The sequence below is a fragment of the Anomaloglossus baeobatrachus genome, chromosome 2, assembly GCF_048569485.1.
Source record: "Anomaloglossus baeobatrachus isolate aAnoBae1 chromosome 2, aAnoBae1.hap1, whole genome shotgun sequence".
NCBI lineage: Eukaryota > Metazoa > Chordata > Amphibia > Anura > Aromobatidae > Anomaloglossus > Anomaloglossus baeobatrachus.
Window position 1 is genome coordinate 701,082,255 of NC_134354.1, and position 20,110 is coordinate 701,102,364.

Consider the following 20,110-nt stretch of genomic DNA (forward strand, 5'->3'; position numbering starts at 1 on the left):
GCCTGGGACGGCTCAGGTATTTCAGTTTTTTGGGGGGGGTCGCAGCTTGCTGGCGCGGTGCTGCTCCTTGGCGGAAGGGGTAGAAAAAGTGGTGGTGAAATACCCGCGCCGGACGGCCGGAAGGCGGTACATTTACCTGAACCCCGTGATGTTGGCAAGTTAATGCCTGGTTAAAAGCTGCGACCAAATTTTATGCCAAAAGATGAGAGTGGTTTTTTCTCCATGCCTCTCTCCAAAATGGAAAATTCAAATAAAAGTATTTTAATTTATAAGAGAACGGTGTCGTGTCTTTCTAGGGGGGAAAAATGGTGGTGTTTGGGTCCTGGCAGTCTGAGGGGCACTGCAGCCAGAAACTTGAGATGCTGCCCCCTGACTGCTGGCCCCTATGCATGTTTAAATAGAGGTCTCCCCCTAGAAAGACACTGACCTGCCGCCCCCGCCTCCTGTGGTGTGACTGGCCTAAGCCCCGCCTCCTGGATACATATCACTGTGCTGCCCAGCTTCCGGCCTCTCTGCTGCAGGACCCGGACCTGTTTCCCACCCTCCCTCCCTTTTGTTTTCCAAGTTGATTGAGTTTTTTCTGTGTTTAAGTCGCAGCAGCGGAAGGGGTAGAAAAAGTGGTGGTGAAATACCCGCGCCGGACGGCCGGAAGGCGGTACATTTACCTGAACCCCGTGATGTTGGCAAGTTAATGCCTGGTTAAAAGCTGCGACCAAATTTTATGCCAAAAGATGAGAGTGGTTTTTTCTCCATGCCTCTCTCCAAAATGGAAAATTCAAATAAAAGTATTTTAATTTATAAGAGAACGGTGTCGTGTCTTTCTAGGGGGGAAAAATGGTGGTGTTTGGGTCCTGGCAGTCTTGCTTGTATGTCTGAATACACAGAGAGGGAAGCTGGTGGTGATTGGGTGCGGGACTCGCAGCACTGGACAGGCGCCGGCATGGGAGGTGAGTATAAACTTTATTTTAAAGGGGCCAAACATGGGGAATGAGAGAGAGTTTTCCTGATAGTGAACAATCCCTTTAAGGACTGTCTTTTTGTTTCCTGTGACACTTTCTGTCAGTATTGCTTCAGGGGTGTTTTTGTTTGTTTGTTTTTTTTGTTGTTTTTTTTTTTTTACTTGGGCTAATTTGATATTGAGTATTTTTTTCAGTGAATAGTGCATTTAGGATAATCTTGGATCTAGAGGAATGGTGCCCATACATCCATCGGCGTCATGGCATTATATATTTTTTTTTTCCAATTTAAAATTTTTATTGAGTTTATAATAAGAAAATAATAAGAAAATATACATCCATGCTCTGACAAATGAGATAGATCAAAGGTCTAAACGACACAACACAGTCGTAGACCTGAAGACAGAATGTAAATGATTAACACAGTACATGGGTATTCAATTTAAACCATGAGAGAAAGGAAAAGAAATAATGAAACAGAAAGGGAAGGTAAAGAAGAGCAGCAGTCATGATATTTAGAGAAAGAGGGATAAGTCAGCAAAAGAAGAAGAAATAGAGGAAGAAAAAGTGTGTCGGCCGGGTCTGATACATAGTCCGTTGGACCAAAATTTGTCGGATGGGTGGAGTATGATAACAGGGGGAAAAGGGCCAGAGTACCCAGTCACCGGCATTATATATTTTTAGCTCTATGACCTTCATAGACTTCTATAGTGAGCAAAGGTTGGTTGGTTCTTATTAAGAATATGTTTTATGTAAAAAATGTATTCAAAGTTTTGTTGTTGTTTTGTTTGTTTGTTTTTTAGAAAGGTAAAAGTAGAAAAGGGCGGAAGAAAGCGGCTTCTAAGCAAAGGTAAAGTTATCACCTTTTAGTTTCTGATCGCTGATGTTCCCCACCAGGACCTTCAGCTTGTCCGAGAGCAGAACCTTTCCAAACTGTGGCATCTGATTATAGGATGTGTACTTCCATTCGTTGCCTATGGGACTGCCTAAACAACCAAACACTGCACTTTATCTCCAACGGTACCATAGTCGGTGTATGGCACAGAGGTGCGCATTACACCACTCAATGCATACCTGTTCTCAGAATTGCTAAGGGATCCATGGTTTGTTAAAAATATTGTTAACATGTTCACATATGTTGTCCCTACACTTATTCTTTCTACACTTATTCTTTTTCCACAATGTTGGGGAATAAATAGAGGAAATGCTACGCTATAAAAATTTTAGGTTTTCAGCTCAGATAGTATAAACAGAGCACATTGTCTTGTAGGGGATATAGGACAGTGGAGGACATAGCATTGTTGCAAAGCCCAAGAGGTAATGGAGCCCGTCTCCACCTCAAAAGCAAAAGTAATTGTGCACAGTGGTGAACTGCAAGAGGCCCATATATTGTTCTGTCGCGGGCGGAGGAGGGGACGCTGCGCTCTCCCACTGCTCAGGTCCGGCCGCTGCTGCTGCTGCGGCTGCTCGGTGGTGGCTCGAGCGGTGGGCCGGATCCCGGGGACTCGAGCGGCGCTCCTCGCCCGTGAGTGAAAAGGGTGGGGATTGATTGTAGGGATCCCACATCGGGAGGTACTCTTACTTTAACGTTACTAACGGTTACGGCTTCCGCTCTCTCCCACCCAAGCAACCTGGCCCTGATGCTGCCCCTAAGCAAACAGGCAGCACCCCTTGACCCCAGTCCAGCACAAGTTGCCCGAGCGGGTTCTGTCCTTTTCAGGGGACCCACGTCCATGGGGAACACCTGAAACCCCAGAGGATCGCCACCGGTTCCGGTGGTGGCTGGGCCCCAGCCTGCTCCACTGCGGGCCCTTCCTCCAATCTGCCTCTCCGGAGGCGGTAACGGTGAAAGCCACAACAAAAATTATTTACAAGCCACAAGTTCGTGGTTGCCTTGCTAGTTCTCAGGCTTGTCCATAAGGAGTTCCTTATGCTAAACTTTAAGACAGTCCCCACGGGGACAACGGTGCCGGCAACGACCGGTCTCAATCACAGTAGCAGTAAATCAGGTGAACTTCGGTTGATCACTCTTATCATTCACTTTAACTTGAAACAGCACTCTGGTGGTCCCAATGGGGACAACTTTTAGGCGGAAGACCGCCGACTTCACTGCTCGCTTTCATCATCATCAGCCGGCCCCGGGTGGAGGAACATGGGGATCAGCCCCTCCAGCGCATAGCAGGCGCGACTGGGAAGGGCCGCACGGTACCCATTATTTCCGCTCCGGGGGATGTAAGTGGCCTCCATGTCACACAGGGCAACGACCCCTTCGTCTTCCTCGGAAACAGGCTCTGTGTCCGGTCCGGAGTCGCTATCATCCGTTCCTGCGCCAGACGGGTTGCCGCCAGCTGCCGCAGTCTCCGGGCTCGCCACTCTCTCAGCCACTGCCACGAGGGTGTGTACGCCAGACGGACCAGGCGCAGCACAGTGCACGGGCAAGGAAGACGTAGGCGGCATGGGGGCCAGGGGTAGACTGGGTCCCTCAGCCGCAATGGCCGGTCCCTCGGGGACACATCGGCGTGGGTCACTGACCAGCTCCTCCATCATTGCTTCCATTCCATACACCCGGGCGACTGCGGCTACCTCCTCCACCTCCGCGGTCCACTGCTCCATCAGCCTACATATCTGCTTCCGGTAGTGTCGGCAGATCCCTGCCGTTCGGGCCCTCAGCCATGCCGCTGTTCCGGGCACCAGCTTGGTAGCCTCCGCATAGCTGGGTGGAGCGGACATTCTTTGCAGGGGTTAGCGGATCGTGGGGTCCCGGCGTCCCTGTTCGTATAGCCGCGAGCTACATGCGGCCAGACGCCATCAGTCCCCCTTAGTCTCTTTCCAGCTCCTCCTCTACAGGGGCGGGGTTTTGGCCTTCGCGCCTCCACTACTCGAGGAGACGCTCGAGCAGGAATTTTTCACGCCCAAAATGGCGGCTTCTCCAAATTTTCGGCCGGACACCACTGGCGGTCACAAGGCGCACCTCTACCAGACGGCAGAGCGGTAAGATCCTGTTCGTGATGCCAAGTTGTCGCGGGCGGAGGAGGGGACGCTGCGCTCTCCCACTGCTCGGGTCCGGCCGCTGCTGCTGCCGCTGCTCGGTGGTGGCTCGAGCGGTGGGCCGGATCCCGGGGACTCGAGCGGCGCTCCTCGCCCGTGAGAGAAAAGGGTGGGGATTGATTGTAGGAATTTGGTTATTGTCCGTGACGCCACCCACGGTTGTGGTGATATTGGTGACACCACCGCTGCTCTGGACGGGGATCCCGGGAGCGATGACAGGGAGCAGTTTGATGTTATTTCTCCCCTCCGTGGGTAGGGGGTTGGTTGTCCCGGGGCCCGGTGATGGGGTAGGGATGGATGGCAGGCGGGTTGCGGGGCCTGACGAGGTGCAGGGTCGCAGGGGCAGCGCTGTGCCGCACGGCACGGTGGTACTCACTCAGCCAATGATGAGGACACAGTTCTCGGTAAAACACACGGCTGGATGGACGGGTCCCACAGACGGCTGCGGTGTTGTTTTTCCCGGCAGGTTGATGGTGACTGCCTTTCCCTGCACCTATGTAGTGTAACGGTTCCAATGGGTTCCCACCGGTAACCCGCTCCCCAGCTTGGATGGGAGCTGAAGGAGCCCCTTTTGCCCGCAGGCTCTGGCCCTGGGAACTTTAGCCTTGGCGGTGACTGTGTTTCCCTCTCTCGGTTGGACGGTTGCCTTCTGTTGGTACTTGGCTGCTGGGAAACCCAGGAGGTTCCCTTCGCTAACGAATTTGGCAAACTCACGGCGACTCCTAGCCTTGCCGGGGTCCGTAAGCCCCTGCCAGATGGTGCTGACTTCTCTTTGCATACCGGTCCGGTACCGCCGGGCCACCGCCCGTCCACGGTCCTTACGGTAAACTCCGATAGGCCACTCCTGCAGACGGTCACCACCGTCTGCCAACCTTGCTGATCCGTCCGGGCCACACACCCGGACCAACTTCAGTCTGCTCACTTGCCACTTTCCTTCCTCTCACTTTCTCCTCTCAAGCTCCACTGTCTGCTTTTCCCGCCTCCAGGACTGTGAACTCCTTGGTGGGCGGGACCAACCGCCTGGACCACCCCCTGGTGTGAACATCAGCCCCTGGAGGAAGGCAACAAGGGTTTTGTCTGACTTCGGTGCGCCTGACCGGGAGTGTGGGGTGTGTTGGTGTTGTTCTCTGTGGCGCCTGGCTTGTCCAGGGCGCCACAGTTCTTGTACAGGGGCTTTGTTCTGTATATGTCCGTTAGTGATATAGCCACTATAAAAATTTCACCTTATTGCCGGTTTCATATTTTTCTCATACATGAAAACTATTGCTTTTTTGGGGGTGGGCTGGATCTATTTTTGGTTCATGTGTCAGTTTTTACAATCCTTTTTGCATTAGTTTTTCTTCTATAAAGAAAATAAATTCTTAACTTCTCCGTCCCATTAAACGGTAACATATAGACAGCACATAGATGACTTTTCTGTGTTGCCCATTTTTTTTTCCAGGTTTATTTATCTGAATGGGAATTTTTTAGTCCATTTATTGAACTTGAACCTGCAATCATCTGATCACTTATATTATATACTGCAGAACAACGATATTGAATATGGTGTAAATCGTGGTCTACTATGAAGTTCAGACGGTGGCTGAGCTTCACAAGAGTATCATGATGACAGCAACAGAGGCCTTCGGTAGTCCCCTGGCTGACATCTAAACTGATCGGTGCCACATGATTGTTGTGGATAGTCCATGGGAACTCGTGCACACATCCACTGGGGACAGCTGCATTTAGGCACTGCTGTCAGAGATTACGTGCCCCGGCTGCTGCTGGAAACAAATTCCCGCTATGTAACACAGTTGGCATATGTGGAGAGAGTTCAATTTCTTTGTCCCGTTCACACACACAATCACCCAACACTGACATCAGTTTGTGAGAAGGTGTTAATAACAGCAATGAAAATGTTTACAAAGGATCATACAAGATTGCATTTTAATAAAGTAAAGAAAACATTTTTTATGCTGAGTGCTGGACTCTATAATGTATAGTATTGTATTTTTCTTAGTTAGACAGTATTAAAGAGAATGTCAGAAGGTTTCTGCTACCTAATCTGAAAGCAGCATAATTTAGAGACCGAACCCCTGATTCCAGTGATGTGTCACTCACTGGGCTGGTTGCTGTCGTTTTGGTACAACCATTATTTTATCATCAGGAGATTATCATTAGATTACTAGTAAACTTGCTGCCTTGTAGTGCTCCATAATCATAAGCTCTTTGTATAAGCCCACCCACTAGTATTGTCAGCTTTCTGCCTATGCACAGTGTACACGATAGCTGCCAATCAGTGGTGTGTGTGTGTGGCGTTATACAGAGAACTGGGAGCTCTACAGCTGATAAAATACTGTAGGTACTTTAACAAAACCACAGCAAGCAGTCTAGTGAGTGATACTGCTGAAATCAGAATCCCTGCCCTTATGTCAGGCTGTTCGTAGATGGAGAAGCAGAAACCTGCTGACATGTTCTTTAACACTAGAAGCACTAGAAGTTCCAGAGAGGGGTCATTTAACATTTCTACCATTGGAACCCTATGGAGCTCGAAATTTCTGGGACTTCTAGTGTTAAAGGAAGGAAATGTCAGTAAGCTATACCTGAACATATGTGACATGTAGTTCTTGCTGATTGTAAAGTCTGAGATTTGGTTGCAATAATTGTGTTATGTTTCAGGAACAACAACATAGGGCATCAGCAAGATAATAACGGTGAGATCTTTCTCTTCATAATACTGAATTTAATGTTTGTGACTGTAATGTGTATAACTGACCTAAATACCTTAATGGGAGATCAGATTTGTCCCCTATAAGATGTTGCTACCACCAGTAAGCCCATATATACAATATTCTAGAATACTGTATATAAGGCCCCTTTCACACGTCAGTGATTCTGGTACGTTTGTGCTTTTTTTTATACGTACCAGAATCACTGACATACGCAGACCCATTATAATCAATGGGTCTGCTCACACATCAGTGATTTCTCACTGAACGTGTCTCCGTGCAGCATGCACCCTTGGCCGTGATTCTGCACGGAGACATGTCAGTTTTTGTCTGGCATCACTGATGACCCACGGACCACATTATGGTGTGATCCGTGTGTGATCAGTGAAACACGTACCAGAAAATCACGGACATATTAAATATTAAAAATTTTCAACTTGCCTTGCCTGCGATTCGCTCTGCAGCCTCTGCTTTCGGCAGCTTCTGCCTGGCTCATGAATATTCATGAGAGCAGGAAAACAAGAACCAGGAAGTAGCTGCTGAGAGCGGTGGGCGGACGCTGCAGAGCTGGAGGCTTCAGCACCATGGACAGCAGCAGTGAAGGCAGGTGAGTAATGTCCATATGCAATCACGGATCACGGATTGCACATGGACAACCCACGTGTGCCGTGAATCACAGAACACGGAGGGACATGGGCGTGTTTTACACGTCAGTGAAGAATGTCTATGTTTTTCACTGACGTGTGAAACGGGCCTAAGAGCCCAGGCCGCTGTGTATGACGTAAAAAACACCTTTTACTATGTTCGCCTGTGGGGCGGTCAGGTCCAACGGGTGCCGCTGGTCTTGGTCCGGCACCACCTGTATCCTGCGCAGTTGCCGTCCTCCTTCTCAGCTCCATGTGGATGACGCCTCTTGCGTCATCCACACAGAGGCTTCCATTGTGCTCGATCTGGCTTGCTAAGGGGAGATCAAATTATTGTGCGGGTGATCTTTGACCTTTCCCAGTGCCTGCACATTTCAGTACTTTGCTCTGCCCTCAGCAAGGCAGATCAAAGTGCGCTTGCACATGAGTGCAATGATGGTTTCTGTGTGGATGACGTAGGATGCGTCATTCAAATGGAGCTATGAACGAGTACAGCAAGAGGAGGTGCCGGACTGAGACCAACTTCGCCCATCGGACCCGACCGCCCCCCAGGTGAGTATAATAAAATGTGTTTTAGGTTATACACAGCGGCCTGGGCTCTTATATATATTATTCTACTATGCTGTAAATAAGGGTTCACTGGTGGCTGCATCTCATAAGGGAAAATCCTGGTGACAGGTTTTACACCTTTGGTGGTAATATTTCCTTTACATATTAACCAGCAGCACCACAATTAGGTTATTCTGCTCCTATGTGACAAATGGCATTTTGAATCACATTAAGTACTAATGAAATGGGTGGCACGGTGGCTCAGTGGTTAGCACTGTTGCTGTGCAGTGCTGGGATCCTGGAATCAAATCCCACCAAGGACATCTGGAAGGAGTTTGTATGTTCTTCGTGTTTCTATGGGCTTCCTTTGGGTTCCTTAATTTCTTCCCAAACTCCAAAGACTGATAGGGAATATAGATTGTGAGCCCCAATGAGGACAGTAATAATCACATCTGTAAAGCGCTATGGAATTAATAGCGCTATATAAGTTAGTAAAGTAAATAAACAAGAGCCTATAAGGCTGTGTACACATGCTGCAGTAATGCCATGCTGAGGGTTTTAGACGCAAAAGCCCTGGACTGTTGCTATCTTTCCTGTTTCCCTGAACAATCACCTGCAAGATTAGAGCACCACTCCAGCATTTTCTCTCGACCAAAATCTGATTCCAGGTCTCTTCTACACGTTCCCAGTGTTGGTGCATACTGGTTGACTCACTTGGTTACAGCTTTTTCTTCCACCTCCACCCACAAGTGTTCTATCAAGTTTAAGCCTCGGAACTGTGCTGGCCAATCCAGCACCTCTACTTCATTGTCATTGGACCATTTATTTGCTAATTTCAACGTATGTCACGGTCGTTGTCCTGCTAGACCACTATGTCGTCCTTTTCATACCCATAGTACTCAAGTGTATGAAATAACTCATCTTGTAGGATACTCACATATAGCTCAGCATTGAAACCACCATCAATCTTTTTTATGTATCCAACACCTTTGGCTGTAAAACAACCCGATATTATCAGGATTCCTCCACCGAACAGTTCCTTCAATTTCCTGATCTGTTAGCCCCTTTTTTTCCCTTGTTTCTTCCTGCAGACTCCACCTGCAGACTCCACCTCTCGGCGCTTCCGTATCCATCCAATCATTGCTGTGCCACCCAGTAACTAGCACTGACTACTAAAGGACCTTCAATGACGTCAAAGCCATGTGGCCTAGTCACGTGTGAATGCTGTATTACCTCATTGGCTACAGACTGGTCACATGTCTCAAAGGTCCTTTATTCAAAAATCTTATAAAGCTGAATGTGTGTATGTATGTGTGTGTGTGTGTGTGTGTGTGTGTGTGTGTGTGTGTGTGTTGGGCACCCCTATTAATTTGATGTTAACCTTTTTTCTTTATAACAATTTGGGATTTTGCAACAGCTATTTCAGTTTCATATATCTAATAACTGATGGACTCAGTAATATTTCTGGATTGAAATGAGGTTTATTGTACTAACATAAAATGTGCACTCTGCATTTAAACTAAATTTGATAGGTGCATAAGTATGGGCACCCTTATCAATTTCTTGATTTGAACACTCCTAACTACTTTTTACTGACTTACTGAAGCACTAAATTGGTTTTGTAACCTGATTGAGCTTTGAACTTCATAGGCAGGTGTATTCAATCATGATCTGAAAACAAAGATTATTCAACATAGTTGTTCAGGGGAAAGATACAAAAAGTTGTCTCAGAGATTTAAACTGTCAGTTTCCACTGTGAGGAACATAGTAAGGAAATGGAAGAACACAGGTACAGTTCTTGTTAAGCCCAGAAGTGGCAGGCCAAGAAAAATATCAGGCAGAGAAGAAGAATGGTGAGAACAGTCAAGGATAATCCACAGACCACCTCCAAAGACCTGCAACATCATCTTGCTGCAGATGGTGTCACTGTGCATCGGTCAACAATACAGCGCACTTTGCACAAGGAGAAGCTGTATGGGAGAGTGATGCGAAAGAAGCCGTTTCTGCAAGCACGCCACAAACAGAGTCGCCTGAGGTATGCAAAAGCACATTTGGACAAGCCAGTTACATTTTGGAAGAAGGTCCTGTGGACTGATAAAACAAAGATTGAGTTGTTTGGTCATACAAAAAGGCGTTATGCATGGAGGCAAAAAAACACGGCATTCCAAGAAAAGCACTTGCTACCCAGAGTAAAATGTGGTGGAGGTTCCATCATGCTTTGGGGCTGTGTGGCCAAAGTCGGCATCGGGAATCTTGTTACAGTTGAGGGTCGCATGGATTCAACTCAGTATCAGCAGATTCTTGACAATAATGTGCAAGAATCAGTGACGAAGTTGAAGTTACACAGGGGATGGATATTTCAGCAAGACAGTGATCCAAAACACCGCTCCAAATCTACTCAGGCACTCATGCAGAGGAACAATTACAATGTTCTGGAATGGCCATCCCAGTCACCAGACCTGAATATCATTGAACATCTGTGGGATGATTTGAAGCGTGCTGTCCATGCTCGGTGACCAAACTTAACTGAACTGGAATTGTTTTGTAAACAGGAATGGTCAAAAATACCTTCATCCAGGATCCAGGAACTCATTAAAAGCTACAGGAAGTGACTAGAGGCTGTGATTTTTGCAAAAGGAGGATCTACAAAATATTAATGTCACTTTTATGTTGAGGTGCCCATACTTATCAAATTTTGTTTAAATGCAGATTGCACATTTTCTGTTAGTACAATAAACATCATTTCAATCCAGAAATATTACTGACTCCATCAGTTATTAGATATATGAAACTGAAATAGCTGTTGCAAAAACCAAAATTGGTATAAAGAAAAAAGGTTAACATTAATAGGGGTGCCCAAACTTTTTCATATGACTGTATATACAGGGGTTGGACAAAATAATGTAAACACCTGGAAACATCAACAAAAGTTAGTTTAATATGGTGTAGGTCAACCTTTTGCGGCGATTACAGCCTCAATTCTCCGAGGTATGGATTCATACAAGGTGTAAATTGTTTCCAAAGGAATTTTAGCCCATTCTACAGTTAAAACACCCTCCAGTTCTTTGAGCGACGATGGTGGCGGAAATCGACATCTAACTTGAATCTCTAAAATCAACCATAAATGCTCAATAATGTTTAGGTCTGGGGATTATGGGGGCCAGATGAGATGCTCAACTTCATTAGAATGTTCCTCGTGCCATGCTTTAACTCTAGAAGTCCCAGAAATTTCGAACTCCCCCCTGAAGTCCCGAAAGAGGGTCAAATGACCCTTAAGGTAACGGCACACATAACGAGATCGCTAGCGAGATCGCTGCTGAGTCACGGTTTCTGTGACGCACTAGCGATACCGTTAGCGATCTCGTTATGTGTGACACCTACCAGCGATCAGGCCCCTGCTGTGAGATCTCTAGTTGTCGCCGAATGGTCCAGGCCATTATCTTCAAAGGCAATGTCCTGCTGGGCAGGAAACATGGCTGTGTTTGACGCCTACCAACGACCTCATTGACGACTGGGATCTCAGACGTGTAGGCATGCATTGTGCGTCACCTTTTCCATGCCCTTCAGTTCCAATTGGTGGCCGCTACTGCGTTGTGATTGGGATCATAGTTGTGACTCCACCCGCATTCAATGAAGGCGACAACATATAGTAGAACTTCATCCTTTGTTGCTGCTGGCATTTTGCTTTGAGGATCGTAGGTGCGACTCCACCCAAATTCATTCGTCCCCGGTTCATTTGTTCTCGGTTTTGTGGAGTTTTTTTAGGATCGCAGTTGCGATTCCTCACGGATTTTACTGATTCTTCACACAGCTATACTCCTTGGACATGGTAAGCATCTTTTGGAGGTCTCAAACATCTTCCCATTTTCAATTATAGGACACTTATTTTATTTATTTTATTATAGCTTTTTAGCTTTTTTTTATACCTATAGTATCATTTATAGTGCCGTTCTTCTATATGTCCTCATACTAGCATGTGCAAACACCTACAGTGCTGGCCAAACGTATTGGCACCCCTGCAATTCTGTCAGATAATACTCAGTTTCTTCCTGAAAATGATTACAATCACAAATTCTTTGTTATTATCTTCATTTAATTTGTCTTCAATGAAAAAAAAAAAAAAATTTGTCATAAAGCCAAATTGGATATAATTCCACACCAAACATAAAAAGGGGGTGGACAAAAGTATTGGCACTGTTTGAAAAATCATGTGATGCTTCTCTAATTTGTGTAATTAACAGCACCTGTAACTTACCTGCGCAAGATTGTGCGGATGGTGGATAAAGAACCTCGACTAAGGGTGGCTTTACACGCTACGATATCGGTCCCGATATCGCTAGCATGAGACCTGCCCCCATCGTTTTTGCGAGAGGGGCATATCGCTGCCTGTCGCGCACAAAATCGCGCACCATCGTCACACGTACTTACCTGCCCTGCGACGTCGCTGTGACCGGCGTACCACCTCCTTTCTAACGGGGCGGTCCGTTCGGCGTCACAGCGATGTCACTAAGCGGCCGCCCAATGAAAGTGGAGGGTTGGAGATAAGCGGAACAAACATCCCGCCCATCTCCTTCCTTCCGCATTGTGGCCGGCGGCAGCTAAGGAGTAGTTACTCGTTCCTGCGGCGTCACACAAAGCAATGTGTGCTGCCGCAGGGACGAGAAACAACTTCGCCCCAGCGATAGCAGTGATAATTGGGAGTGGACCCCCATGTCAATGAGGAGCGATTTTGGACGTTTTTGCAACGATCCAAAAATCGCTCCTAGGAGTCACACACAACGATATCGCTACAGCGGCCGGATGTGCGTCACAAATTCCGTGACCCCAACGAGATCGCTGTAGCGAAATCGTAGCGTTTAAAGCCCGCTGTATATCCAAACAAGTTCAAGCTGCCCTGCAGTCCGTGGGTACAACCATGTCAACCCGTACTATCCGTCGGCGTCTGAATGAAAAGGGACTATATGGTAGGATACCCAGGAAGACCCCACTTCTTACCACGAGACATAAAAAAGCCAGGCTGGAGTTTGCCAAAACTTACCTGAGAGCCTAAAATGTTTTGGAAGAATGTTCTCTGGTCAGAGGAGACGAAAGTAGAGCCTTTTGGGAAAAGCCATCAACATAGAGTTTAGAGGCATTCAAAGAAAAGAACACGGTCACTACAGTCAAACATGGCGGAGGTTCCCTGATGTTTTGGGGTTGCTTTGCTGCCTCTAGCACTGGACTGCTTGACCGTGTGCATGGCATTATGAAGTCTGAAGACTACCAACAAATTTTGCAGCATAATGTAGGACCCAGTGTGAGAAAGCTGGGTCTCCCTCAGAGGTCATGGGTCTTCCAGCAGGACAATGACCCAAAACACACTTCAAAAAGCACTAGAAAATGGTTTGAGAGAAAGCACTGGAGACTACTAAAGTGGCCAGTAATGAGTCCAGACCTGAATCCCATAGAACACCTGTGGAGAGATCTCAAAATGGCAGTTTGGAGAAGGCACCCTTCAAATCTCAGGGACCTGGAGCAGTTTGGCAAAGAAGAATGGTCTAAAATGCCAGCAGAGCATTGTAAAAAACCTCATTGATGGTTACCGGAAGCGGTTGTTCGCAGTTATTTTGGCTAAAGGTTGTGCAACCAAGTATTAGGCTAATGCCTGCTTTCCACGAGATGACCGATCGTGTGATTTCACGATCGATCGTACCCGCCCCGTCGTTTGTGCGTCACGGGCAAATCGCTGCCCGTGGCGCACAGATTCGTGTAACCCACGTCACACATACTTAACTTCCGGACGACCTCGCTGTGGGCTGAACGTCCACTTCCTGAAGTGGGAGGGACGTTCGGCAATACAGCGACGTCACACGGCAGCCGGCCAATAGAAGCGGAGGGATGTAAACATCCCGCCCACCTCCTTTCTTCCACATAGCCGGCGGGTACCGCGGGGCACAGGTAAGCTGTGTTCATCATTCCCGTGGTGTCACATGGAGCAACGTGTGCTGCCACGGAAACTATGAACCGGCGCCATTTTAATTAAACAATTTTTTTGAAACTGAGCGACGAGTACACGACTCACGATTTGTGAGCGATACTGCGTTGCTCAGAGGTGTTATACGAGACGACGTCGTGTACGATGCCGGATGTGCGTCACGAAAACCGTGACCCCGACGATGCATCGCACGATAGCTCGCCTCGTGTAAAGCCCGCATAAGGGTGCCAATACTTTTGTCTGGCCCATTTTTGGAGTTTTGTGGAAAATGATCAATGATTTTATTTTTGTTTCATTCTCTTTTGTGTTTTTTCATTGCAAGCAAAATAAATGAAGATAATAATACCAAAGAATTTGTGATTGCAATCATTTTCAAAAAGAAACTGAGTATTATCTGACAGAATTCAAGGGGTGCCAATACTTTTGGCCAGCACTGTATAGTGGCGTTCTTCTATATGTCCTCATACTAGCATCAGTGGGCATTTTGTATCTTTGCTACAGCCATAGATAAAATAGGTGAACTTGCACTTTTATGCGGGCAGCCATTTTATGCAGCGTCCATTTTATGGGGGCGGCCATTTTATGGGGGTCTTATGTGCAAAGACCTATAGTGCCATTTATAGTGCTGTTCTTCTATATGTCTCTCATCTTTACATTTAATTTTTGAAGTTTGGACATCATGAACATCCCGGTGTTCCAAAGAAAAGCGTCGCATGTGGACCAGACAGTGGCTGCAGAAGAGATCCAAATTTTCCCACATGCAACTTGTAAGAGAGCTGCAGAAGAACGATCCTCAGGATTTCCGCAACTTTCTGCGGATGTCAGAGGAATCATTTAATCTGTTACTAGATACAGTTACGCCTATTATTCAGCGCAAAAATACAGCGATGTGTGCTGCCGTTGCGGCAGATGAAAGATTGACACTCACGCTGCGATTCCTGGCCACCGGACGCTCCCAGCAACACTTGCATTTTTCTTCAGCAATTTAAAGGCCCCTGTTCAGCGTTCTAATTGCCGAGACATGTAGAGCAATTTTCCAGAGTCTTCATAGTTACATTGAATTTCCCAAAACGGAGGAGGAATGAAAAAGGATTGCCTCCGATTTTGAGCAGCTGTGGCAGTTCCCTAACTGTGGCAGGGCTTTGGACGGAAAATATGAGCGGATCCTATTTCTATAATTATAAGGGCTATTTCAGCCTCATCATGATGGCCCTTGTTAACACCAATTATGAATTTATATATGTTGATGTTGGTATGAATGGCAGGGTTTCCGACGGTGGGGTTTTAGAGCACACAGTGTTTGGTGAACGTTTGCAGAACGGTGAATTGCACTTGCCTCCCAACTCTGACACTACCGGAAACCTAAATTTTATATTTGTGGGCAATGAAGCCTTCCCGCTTCATCCCAATCTTATCAAACCATTCCCCCAGAAAACTCTTACGGCGGAAAGACGAATTTTCAATTACCGCTTGTCAAGGGCACGCAGGGTTGTAGAAAATGCCTTCGGGATCCTGGCGAATCACTTCAGAGTTTTTCACACGCCGATTAACATGAAGCTTGAATCGATAGATGCTCTTGTTTTGGCCTGTTGTGTGCTTCACAACTGTCTTCGCTGGCGCGATACAATTGCGTATTGTCCACCTGCCTTCATGGACTCTGTGGACTTAACAAATGGTGAAGTGGTGCTCGGTGAATGGCATTCAGACGATCCCGCAATCGCAGGCCTTCAACCATTGGCGCCTGGCAGAAACACGGATGATGCAAAGGCCTGCCGAGACAAGTACTGCCAATATTTTAACAGTCCTGGTGCTGTTACTTGGCAGCATCAGATCTTATAGTGGGCTACTGATCACATTTTTACACTACTTTCATTTCATGTATTGATTTGTGTAATAAACTGTACGTTTTACTTTGCAAAAGGTTTGTTTGTCATTCTTTCACTAGTAAGGGCCCCTGCACGCAGCAGTCAGTTCTGCGCAGACGTGAGACAGCCCCATTGATTTTAATGGTCACCCCATTAATTGAAAGTAGGATTCACCTATACATCTCTCTCTCTCCTCTCTAGATATACAGATACTCACATATACACATACATTCAAGCTTCAAGCGCTGCGGCAATTAGCCAGGAGGAGACACGGACTCCACGTCCCGTCCCATAGACGCCTAGACAGAGCGAGGACAGAAGCACACCGCAAGGGATAGGGCTCCACAAGCTGCCCAATTGAGATCCCACATGCTGCTTCTCGCAGGCCACGGTTCCCTATCATCACTGGCAATGGATTAACCCATTCCACACGGAGCAGTCCACACAAGAGTAAAGAGTGCAAGGTGGTAGGGCCCTTGCCTGACAAGTACCAGGGTGCAAGACCCATTTACACCCTCCGGAGGCGGCCAGGATGTGAGGAACTTGGCTTACCATCTGGACTGTGTGTCTCTTTATTCTACACTACATAGTGAGTACACCAACATCCCCCGGTCCAAGACCGGACGTGAACGCAGCTATCCTGACTAACATACTCTGGGACATCAACCCCCTACCCGTGGAGGGGAACACCATTTAGCTGCCCCACTCCATCAGCCCCAGGGACCCCCAGCGGCGGTATCCCAAAATTACTGCACACCACGGGTGGCGTCACATGACAGACTCTAATCCCAGTCAACCAATCCCCCTTTAAAGTTTAGGTGTAATGCATACATACATACTCACAGACATACAAGTATGCATACACATATATTCCCATTTCAACATTTATATAAATATCTACAACAGGTACAAAACACCAGCATTCCCGTCTGACCGGAGACGCTAAACTTGTGTTGCCTGACTTGGAAAACGCAACAGCGTCTCCTGTTAGAAATAAACGCTGTGGTTGGGGTTTTTTTGCGGACGCAGTAGCGACGCCGACACGCACGTACATACCGTGGTGGCGGCGTTGTTGCATGGTGGGCGGCGTTTATGCGGCCTAGTGTGGAAACTGCGGCCTAGTGTGGAAACAAGCAATATGGCAGCCAGGAAACGTGCTACACCCTGGGGAGAGGCTGAGGTGCATTCCCTAGTGAGGGAGGTGGATGCTAGGGATTATGCCTGCAATGAACATTGTGAGCATCCAGTCCTCAATAAGCAGGCTGTGCTGCACCGTATTTCTCGGGGCCTAGCCAGGCAGTTTAAAGTGGAGCGCTCCTGTACCCAAATACGGAAAAAGCTAGCGGACCTGCGGTACAGATCCAGTGACCGCATGGCCAGTATCCGGGCACTGGGACAGAGCAATCGTGGTGAGTGGTGATGAGCAGGTCACGATAAGTTGGCGCCACATTGCTTAGCACACTACATGGCAGCACATTAGTTAGCACACTATATGGCGGCACATTAGTTAGCACACTACATGGCGGCAAATTGCTTAGCACACTACAAGGCATCACATTAGTTAGCACACTATAAGGCGGCACATTAGTTAGCACACTACATGGCGGCAAATTGCTTAGCACACTACAAGGCATCGCATTAATTAGCACACTATATGGCGGCACATTAGTTAGCACACTACATGGCGGCAAATTGCTTAGCACACTACATGGCAGCACATTAGTTAGCACACTATATGGCGGCACATTAGTTAGCACACTACATGGCGGCACATTGCTTAGCACACTACATGGCATCACATTAGTTAGCACACTATATGGCGGCACATTGCTTAGCACACTACATGGCGGCACATTGCTTAGCACACTACATGGCGGCACATTAGTTAGCACACTATATGGCGGCACATTAGTTAGCACACTATATGGCGGCACATTAGTTAGCACACTACATGGCAGCACATTAGTTAGCACACAATATGGCGGCACATAGCTTAGCACACTATATGGCGGCACATAGCTTAGCACACTACATGGCAGCACATTAGTTAGCACACTATATGGCAGCATATTAGTTAGCACACTACATGGCAGCACATTACTTAGCACACTACATGGCAGCACATTAGTTAGCACACTATATGGCGTCACATTAGTTAGCACACTTCATGGCGGCACATTGCTTAGCACACTACATGGCAGCACATTAGTTAGCACACTACATGGCAGCATATTAGTTAGCACACTATATGGAGGCACATTAGTTAGCACACTACATGGCGGCACATTAGTTAGCACACTACATGGCAGCATATTAGTTAGCACACTATATGGCGGCACATTAGTTAGCACACTACATGGCGGCACATTGCTTAGCACACTACATGGCAGCACATTAGTTAGCACACTATATGGCGGCACATTAGTTAGCACACTACATGGCGGCACATTGCTTAGCACACTACATGGCAGCACATTAGTCAGCACACTATATGGCATCACATTAGTTAGCACACTACATGGCGGCACATTACTTAGCACACTATATGGCAGCACATTACTTAGCACACTATATGGTGGCACATTGTTTAGCTGATGGACAGGGGGATGCAGTGCATTTTACATATAGAGTAATGAGTGTGACCATTGTTTAGATTGTATTAAATTTGGTATGTAATAAGGTTCACTCTCTCCAGAACCAGACCAGGGGGCCCAGCAGGAGTCACCTGAAGAGCAGGAGCCCCAGCAGGAGTCACCTGAAGAGCAGGAGCCCCAGCAGGAGTCACCTGAAGAGCAGGAGCCCCAGCAGGAGTCACCTGAAGAGCAGGAGCCCCAGCAGGAGTCACCTGAAGAGCAGGAGCCCCAGCAACCATCACTCTCGCCAGCATCACTCCATGACATGGCTGCAGACTCGCCTTCTGGTAATTCTTTCACATAAAATAAGCTCCATACAAGTAGGAAAGGATAGGGCTGTCGTGTACTATGAAGTGTTGTGTCTTTCTCCAGCCGGTGGTGCCAGAGGATCCGGGTGGTTACTCAGCCAGTCATCAGCCAATGAAGGGGAGGAAATCCAAAACCGTAAGTGTTAAACACGTTCCTTTTAATTATATGCATAAACAGAATTAGCCTTGTTAACTTTTACTATTCCCTCCATAGAAAACCCTACATTAGAAGACCTCCTGGCTTCACACCGGCGACTTGAAGAATCACACTGGAGACAATATGAGTTGATGGAGCAGCATGGAGTGATGCTGGCGAGGTTTGTGGCTGCCCAACAGCAGGGCGACAGCTACTAATTTTTTTGTTTTGTTAAAAATGTTTTGCTGTTTCTATACATTTTTTTATTTAATTAAAAATACGTTAAAGTTAATATCCGCTGTTGTGTACACTTCATTTAACAAGCAAAAAAACATGTTTCATCATTCACATGTGCCGCCCCTGCAGCAGTTGAACGGCTCTGATCTGGGGGTTGCTGTGGCTCGAGGGTCTCCGTACCCGGGGGTTCGCGGCCACTCAAATGTAAAAAGGGGGGTATTTACAGGGGATAAATATTCTTGACGAGACACGTGGTTCGCGGTAAGGGGAGTACCGCCGTTGCTGATGGGAGTACCCGGGGGAGATTGAGTGGGGGCAGCTGTATGGTGTTCCCCTCCATGGGTAGGGGATTGGTGTCCCGGGACGTTGGGATAGGGTGGTTGTGCACAGTTTAGTTTGTGGATTGGACCGTGGAGGATTGTTGTACTTACTATGGTTGTCGCAGATAAGGAAGAATACACCCTGACAAGATTTTGTCAGGGCATCACACTACTCTCTGATCTAGGGTCCACTACCCCCTTTCCAACTCAAGTGACCAAGTCCCTCCAACCAGTCTGCCTGAGACTACCCTGTGACAACCTGAATAGGTCAGGGGCGTCTCACACACACATTATATCAATGCATCTGTATAGATGCACCTAGCCCATTACCCCGACTTAGTTGGCCTGCTAATAACTGTATGCTGAATTCTTTAAGGCAAGACGCAAGTTTGAAGCAAAAAACCCTTTATTACAATCATACAAATATGCTAACAATTAAAATAACAATAACATTTTAACGTAAAGGGTCAGCTTAAAATCGAGGGGCATTTCATGGCCTGGATGGAGAATAAAGTTAGGAGAGAAAAGATGGAGAATTCATGGGATACTGGGGGGGGGGGGGCATAAGGTGCTGGTAAGGCATATGCTGGTAAGGCGTAGTCCCAAGCCTCATCTGCGGTGTACTGTAGAGTGCCTGTGGCATTTGTGGTTCTACCTTAGTAGTGACAGCAGATGTCTCATTCAGTTCACCGGCTGCTGCCTTAAGGGTGCTTTACACGCTGCAACATCGCT

The 20,110-nt window shown here is 47.2% G+C and overlaps 1 protein-coding gene across 1 annotated transcript in view; it reads left to right on the forward strand.

The window, feature by feature from the left end:
• The window catches only part of LOC142292137 (uncharacterized), a 154,444-nt gene extending 135,382 nt beyond the window's left edge, over positions 1-19,062 (forward strand). Inside the window, exons 6-10 of the mRNA XM_075337283.1 lie at positions 1,760-1,806; positions 6,663-6,697; positions 18,440-18,664; positions 18,750-18,821; positions 18,900-19,062. Of these exons, the coding sequence (XP_075193398.1) occupies positions 1,760-1,806; positions 6,663-6,697; positions 18,440-18,664; positions 18,750-18,821; positions 18,900-19,039 (519 nt within the window). The 3' untranslated portion in view covers positions 19,040-19,062. The remainder of the gene's footprint in view (positions 1-1,759; positions 1,807-6,662; positions 6,698-18,439; positions 18,665-18,749; positions 18,822-18,899) is intronic.
• The last annotated feature ends 1,048 nt before the right edge of the window (positions 19,063-20,110 follow it).